The 7792-nt window shown below is 49.1% G+C and overlaps 1 protein-coding gene across 14 annotated transcripts in view; it reads right to left on the reverse strand.

The window, feature by feature from the left end:
* CAMK2G (calcium/calmodulin dependent protein kinase II gamma) overlaps positions 1-7792 on the reverse strand; it is a 161669-nt gene that overhangs the window by 91922 nt on the left and 61955 nt on the right. For all 14 annotated transcript variants that reach the window (XM_024218716.2, XM_029912870.1, XM_024218709.2 and 11 more), the window contains exon 3: positions 1569-1628. In XM_024218716.2, coding sequence (XP_024074484.1) covers positions 1569-1628 — 60 coding nt within the window. The remainder of the gene's footprint in view (positions 1-1568; positions 1629-7792) is intronic.

Below are 7792 nucleotides of genomic sequence, written 5' to 3' on the forward strand. Positions count from 1 at the left end.
CCCCCCCCCCCCGTTCCCCGTCCCGACCGCCCCCCCCAGAACCTCTGCCCCCTCCCTGTCCCCTGACTCCCTGCCCCTTATCCACACCCCCCCCTGGCCCCGGCCCCCTTACCATGCCGCTTACCCCTGCCTCCCCCCTCTCTTGGAGCCTCAGCGCGCCGCGTCCAGGAGCGGCCCTGGACAGCGCTGCAGGGGCATGGCTCCAGTGGGACCTGAGCTCCCGCCGCTCGGAGCCCTGCCCCCTTACCACGCGGCTCTGAGCGGGAGGAGCTCAGGCCCCGCTGGAGCTACGCCGCTTTAGCTCTGTCCAGGGCTGCTCCTGGACGCAGCGCGCTGAGGCACCGGGGGATGGGGGAAGGCAGAAGCGGGGGGCAGCCTCCGACATTCTAGTGGGGGCCCCTGCGGGGCCCAGGGCAAATTGCCCCACTTGCCCCCCCTCTGGGCGGCCCTGCCGCAGACCGGAGTTGTTTGCCCACCTGCCCTTTAACAGCCAGTTCTACACCGGCTTCAAATTTAACAACTGGTTCTTGCGAACCGGTGGGAACTGGCTCCAGCTCACCACTGCTCACGGCACTATGGCTCTACAGGAGTGATATTAGAGCCTGCCACCTGCTCGAAGGTGTTACCCCGCATTCTGCCCCAGAGATGCACAACCACCTCAGATTAGTTCCGAGGTAGGCTCCAACACCTCTTTAGATCACAATAAAATACATTAATAAAAGCAATGAGTAGGGTTCAAAGTTTTTGCTCAAGGCAGTTTCTAGCAAACAATGGCAAATTTCACTAGAGCAGAACTGACGGGCAAACTTCCATGGAGCTTTAGAAGGCAAAACAATCCTGCTCCTGTTTCTGCAGTTTAGTAAATAACGTGGTTTTTTGTTAGAAGTTGAGTTATTTTTTTCCCCTCCTTGTAATTCAAGTCAAAGCTGTCCCCGTGACTCCATCACTTATTTTTAGCCCGTCACTAAAGCCTTCAAAGCGGGCAATTCTCTCTCCATCTCCTCATTTCGCTGGGAGAAAGAAAATAAACCTGCATGCAGGATAACCATGGAAACCAACCATGTGAGAGCCACACTCAGCAGAAGACAAAACACTTTCAAGAACGGAAACAAAGCATCAGCTCTTTTGTTTCTAGAGCTAGTGACCGCTGTGGTGAGAGAGCTGACAGCTTAGCCCACTGTACTTCAGACTTGGGGATCTCACTGAATGCAGCCTTTTCAGGGGTGTACAGAGGAAGCGCCAAGAGGCGGAAGTGGGGTGAATACAGCCGCCCGCTCCAGGTGCAGAATGCCAAACAAAAAGGCTACAGAGCCAAATCTGGGACAGTTCTGTGCACAGCATGGAGCACCATGTGTGCGCACCTAAGCCAGGAGGTTCAGGGTTCTATGTTCAGCATCACAGCAGGGACTGGGATGGCTCTGCATGCAGGGACTGCAGAAGGAAGGAATAACTCATGAGGCTTCACTGGCAAATAAGGCCAGAATTGAGCAGGTAAGCAGTGAGCATTCACCATCCATTCCCAGGAATAGTCTAGCAAGCACTAGCCACACCCTCACAGGGGTACTTACCAATATTTGGATGTTTTAAAAGTCTGCAGATTCGGGCCTCACGTTCCAGTTTCTGGTGATCTGGAAAGAGAGAGCGAGAAAGAAGGTGTAAGCTGGCAAACTGCAAACTAGACTCTTGCTTAGATCCGATGGGATAGAGAGACAGTGAATTGACGGGTCAGTGGAAGGCTGAGTGAGACTAGAAATGGCTGGAATGCAGCAGTCTCCCAGGAACTCACCACTGTCATGGGGCGAGGCTGCATGGGGCAAAGCATCTGCACATAGCGAAGGCTGTGGACGACATTCCCCCCACCCCCCGCCACGGTCATTGCTGGGTAGTTTTCCCAACTTGTCTTTAAAGCAAGTAGTGCAGGGGTGGAACACTTTGGGCTCTTGTCTCTGCCACAGATGTGAAATACCAATTTGAGTTCAATGGCTTCTGAGACTGGCCCTCTTTTCAAGGAGGAGCGTGTGAGTAGATACCTGGGAACTCTTATGTGAAATGAGTTTTGCCAGGTCTCAGTGCAAAAGGAACGATCACCTCAGCCACCTTCCAGAAGAGACGATAAGATAAATTGAGTCACAGGAATGCACAGCCATCACGTGGACCAGAGGGGGGAGCACTGCCAGTTGCGTTCAGCGCCCGTGCATGGGCTCTGTGGTGGAATGCTGATCAAGCACTCGAGAAGTGCTTGCTAAGTGCTAAGCACATTTATTGCAACAGACAGGCAATGTCAGTCCAAGCAGGGCTGTCATCTGGATTAAAAGAGAAAATATCAAGGCGAGGGGAAAAGGCTTCTCCGCCCCTAAAATTCAACACATGTGGAAGCAGGGAAGGGAGCTGCAGGTGCTCTGCCCATGTTAGCCAGGGAATAGAGGGTTTTTCCAGTCACTGAGGAGCCAAGAGGAAGGAGATGTGTCATTAAATTGACTGAGCCTTGGCTCTCCCCAGCCCCATCTTCCCCTTGCCCACCTCTGCCCGGAGGGAGCAACACTCACCTGAGGGTGTGAGGGGAGAGCAAAGGCTTCACAGAGAGGGCACGAAAGAGCTAGATTTGGAAAGGAACTTTAACAGCTGCTAAACCCCAGCTCTCCCAGGGGAGCAGACCCCCAGAAACAGAGAAGTCAGCATTGTCCCTCTTCCCCGCCCACCAACACAAGGGGAAAGTGGAGGAAACTGGCACTGACCCCCTCACACTCCTACACTTCTTCCTTTCTGTATCTCCATCAGGCTGAGTTGAAAATGTGTGTCCTCCCTGGCCCTCTCTCTGGCAAGCAAACCTTCCCCCTGGGAATAACACTGCAGCATGAGCGGCAGCGGCCTGGCTGGCTGGACTACATGGTGTGGTCAGTGGCAGGAATGAAACATGCTCTAATTGACAGGTTTCTCACCAGGCTTCACCACCCTGCCTCTTGCCTCTGAAAGCCTCAGGTAACAACACAGCTGCAACACAGGGAGAGCAAGGCAAGGCTCCACACACAATAGCTCCCTCTTGGGTTGGGAGCAGCAGCCCAGGACCTGCAGGATTTTTGTCTTAGCTTTCCCATTGCTCCAGTGTAGCAAATATCCTGATTTTATGGGTTGAGAGATGCTCACATCCTCATCTGCTGCCATTGGGAACTGCGGGGAGGGGGGGAAATCTTTTTCTTACCCTTCCCTCCTTCCTAGTCCTAGCAGTTATTATGTTTTCACTGTTCTGTTCCAGAATCACCCCAAAATAAGGAGCAGAAAGCAGGAATGCCTGGAGGAGCCCTGTACTGATAAAAGAGTGGTCTGGTTTCTGACTGTAGCAGTATCCCTCACAGCAAAAGTTGTGCAAAGCAGCCGCAAGGTAACCTGCTGCTTCCAGATTGCACTGAAAATTCTGCCCTTGGAAGGCTGGGGTTAGCTATGTAAAACTGTGATGGGTGGGTGGAGGGTAGACACACTTGTACCCCCACTTCAATGGGTGGGACCTCAGGAGAAAACACGAGATAAAAATATTGATGCAAGGCCCTCCGAAAAGAGACTCCCAAGTTCTGTGTAACTCTACCCAGAATGCCTTGCACCAGTGCACAGTATCACAGCCTGACTGCAGCTGAAAAAGGAACTGAACGCAGAATATTTCCAGAGGGCAACAGGGCCCAAATGGCCAGAGACTGTACTAGCCTAAAACCATGGCCACAAGCAGCAAAGGGATCTGAGACAGATTGCTGCCTCCCCCGGGGATGAGATGGAGAGGCTGTGACACACCAAAGGCAGAGCATTCCAGAGCTGCAGACTCTCTCCAGAGAAGGCCACACTCCATTGTGGCTGCTGGGTGCCTGATGCCATTCAAACCATAAGTGAGTAGAGCACCAGGCACCCTTTCCTATCAGCCTCATCTCAGTGGCCAGAGATTAAGATAAACTCTTCCCCCGCCCACCCAGGGCCTCCCAACTCCACATGGCAGCACCTACAGATCAGGGGGCCCTGCTGCCCACACAGATCATGCTGCCCTCGTGAACAAGCGACGCCTGTAGAGAACCTGTTGCGAAGTGTAAGGACACAGGGAAGCCAAAGGCCAAACAGCTGAGCAAAGGAGAAGGGAGAGAGGTAGGAGCGCATCACGTGCTACTCAGCTGCTGGGCCCTGACAGCCAGCTTACAGCATCACAGCCTCAACAGATATGACATAACCACTGAAACACCAGAGGGGACATAAATCAAGCGCAATTACTCCCCTGAAACCTTACACTGTCACTGCAGGGGGCAGGAGCAGGGGACCAGGCTGGTGACTGTGACCCCACCCGCACCAGAGCTTGTGACATGGGGCCATGGCCAGACACCCCTATCTCCCAGCACACACAAGGGCTGGCCCCAGACCAGGGAAGGAGGAGAGCACTCCAGTCACAAGGTACAGCAAACTATTTCTGGTCCGAGGAAAGCGTTCCACAATGCTCTGTCTCCAGGGTAACCAAACAGGCCAACTCCAGCACAGCTCCGAGAGGGAAGGCACCTCTTGACCATGTGCAGCTGCTCCAGCCCCCAACAGCAAGAGCCTTGTTCAGCCTGCGGGACAGCAAGCAAACACAGAAAGGTTGACTCACATGGACTCTGGAGGATCACGGATCTGATTCCAGGTGGCAGCTGAGAGCCCTTCAACTTCAGATTCGAGAAGGGCCCCACCAGACAAGAGGGTCTTTTAAACCCCTCTTCCTTGCCTCACATAGTACACTCAATCTCTGACCAGAGATCAGAGGTGAAGAGGCCTGCTTGGTCCCATCTAGTCTAACACCATACCCTGTAATACAGCATGGCTTCGTATTGCATCTTTTCCTAATGCTCCTAATTTTTATTGTGGTCACAAATAAAGCAAGATTACATAAAACCAAGAAAGTAAGAAAAAAGGTAGTCACAGGGATCAGCGTCATGCACAAGGTACTAAACAAATAGTGCATTCATGGAATCCTAAGAAGCCAAGGAGAGAAGTTTGTAAGATTTGCTGATTGCTAAACTAGCTCGTAGCTTCAGCAGGAGTGACGAAAGGCAGCCATGTGTTCAAATATCTGTCTTACCAACAGTTCAGAAGGCCAGTCATTTTTCCCATGGATCAAACTTCACAGATTTTCACACACCATCTGTCAAGCAAGGAAATATTCCTTCCCCTATACCCCCCAAATCTCCAGCAATTGTAACTCTGCAGCTAACAACAAATGAAGCAACACATCCTGACCTGGGTTGGAGAAATTCATATTCTACAGCCAGTAGGGACCATTGCAATCATCTGGTCGGACCTCCATAACTTCTGATCTGAGCTACTGCACATCTTTTAGAAAAGATCCAGTCACAATGTAAAGACTTTAAATGATGGAGAATCCACCACAGCCCTAGCTTAGTTGTTCCAAATATTAATTACCCTAACTGTTAAAAAATTTCCCTTAATATCTAGTTCGAATCTGTCTAGCTTTCCAACCAATGGATCTCATTATGTCTTTTTTTCGCTAAATTAAAGAGCTATCTACTCCCAAATGATTTCTAATACCTCACAAAGCTAAAGTAGAGTATCCACTACAATATCTTTCTAAGTCAGCTGCAATGTTTTCCAGCCATAAACCAAAATCTTTTGATTTTTGGACTATTCCACAATCTATGAAGCAGACAGCACAACTTTATACAATCACTGATGGAAAAGCCCATTCTAGATAGACTGCTTGTGGTGAAGTAGAAATTATACAAAATTTGGTGTTGAGTAATATTATGATTAACACAAAAAACTTTCTTGCATGTACCTGAAAACTGAAGGGCAAAACTTATTTATACTTAATGTGCACATTAGGACAGTGAATACTGAGATCCCTTTGCCAGGCTGCTTTTAAGCAAGTACAGTTATTGGAATTTTGTTCAACAATTAGGAAGCTGTAGATAATACTACCTCTCTTAGCATTACTATTCTGAAAGAGCAACTCCAAGCTAACAAAAAAGCCTTATGACTACTGTTACTCTGCAAAACATTCCTTAATAACCAGATAGTTAAATAACTGCCTGTTTTAAAAAATTGTTTTAAAAAGACAACATATTTAAATGTTAAAATTATTAATGCAAATACAAAATCTGTATTTGCCCTTCAGTTTTCAGGTGCAATCTAGAATGGGCTTTTCCATGAGTGATTATGGAAAGTCGTATCCTCTGCTTCATAGACTTTACACATACACGTAGTCTCACTCAACTGAATGGGACTACTCGCAAGTGTCAAGTTAAAACAGACACTTGTTGCAAGACCAGGGTGTAAGGAATGTGGTTGTACACTACAACATATGGACCATCTGCTAGAAACAGCTAACCAGGCTGGGGAAACACACACACCACACACACACGAAGCACTGTGTATGGAAGACAAAAGGAGAGAGTGAGTTGAGAAAATTCAAGATCTTAGCAATATGTTCCAAATATATTACATTCAGTTAAAAACCAAAGGGAATGTGTTAAACAAAGTTATATTAGATTTGGGAACTGATAGCAAAAAAACATCAGCTGTACATTGTTCTATCAATTTTTAATAATCTCCAACCAGTGGTGTTGGGAATATGAATGGCTTTGAACTAAGCTGCTAAATAAATAAAATACAAGGAAATACTAATCTTCTCATATTTCATGGCGTATCAAATTCCTAATTTGTGATTTCTAATGAAGTTCGAAGAGCATCTCTGCAAACTTTGTGGGGAAATTAAGGATCACAATGGGGAAATCTCATTAGTGAGATCCTGATGCAGACCATCCAGGAGAAACATCCAGTAATTTCAAGTAAATCATTTGAAATTTCCAGGAATGGAGTAAAATTAAGCTAAATAAATCTTTTCATTTAGTAGACATTAACTTCTAGAGGTAAGATCTAGACCTTCGCCTACTTGAAGGAAATAACTCAGAGAAAAGAGGCCTCTGGATTTGTGATATCAAGCCTAGAAAAGCTGGATTTTTAAAGACTTGTTTCTCTCTGTGTAGAAGCACATGGACATCAGCTGTGTATAGGAGCCTAATACCCTGGAAGAGTCATGTTTTGATAGGAATAATCATTCAGTGGCAAAAAGAAACAATGTGCAGTTAAGGTTGCATGGTGGCATGTCACACGCTTGCAGACCATGGGAGCTGAGCAAAACTCAAACTTCTGTAAAGCAGGAAAAGCAGAGTTGAGGTTGTGCATGTAACCTGACCCCCACCCTCTTTCAGAAATGCCCCATTAACAGACAGCTCGCTCCCCCACACCTTAACATCAGCAGAGTCCCACCAGTCCCACTTGAGCACATGGCCCCAGCCACATGACACATTCATTACACTCCCCACTCCAACTAGCCCGCTCTCCTGTGCCCAGCCCTCACGTCCCAAGCAGGGAAGGTCTCCATGAAGTCTTCACTCCCAGATACACAAACGTTTCTATTGCCATTAGTTAGGGTTACCATAATCCAGCAAGCAAAAAAGAGGACGGGAGGAGCCCCGCCCCATCCTGCCCTAGCCCGCCCCTGCCCCTCCCACTTCCCCCCCTCAGAACCCCCAACCCTCCCCCCGCTCCTTGTCCCCTGACTGCCCCCTCCTGGGACCCCTGCCCCTAACTGCCCCCCAGGACTCCACCCCCTACCTAAGCTTCCCTGCCTCTTGTCCCCTGACTGCCCCATCCTAACTGGCCCCCTAGGACTCTACCCCCTACCTGTACCCTGACTGCCCCAACCCTTATCCACACCCCCACCCCCAGACAGACCCCTGGGACTCCCACGCCCCATCCAACCACTCCC

The sequence above is a fragment of the Terrapene carolina genome, unplaced genomic scaffold (genome assembly GCF_002925995.2).
Source record: "Terrapene carolina triunguis isolate 2854851 unplaced genomic scaffold, T_m_triunguis-2.0 Scaffold310, whole genome shotgun sequence".
Classification (NCBI taxonomy): domain Eukaryota; kingdom Metazoa; phylum Chordata; order Testudines; family Emydidae; genus Terrapene; species Terrapene triunguis.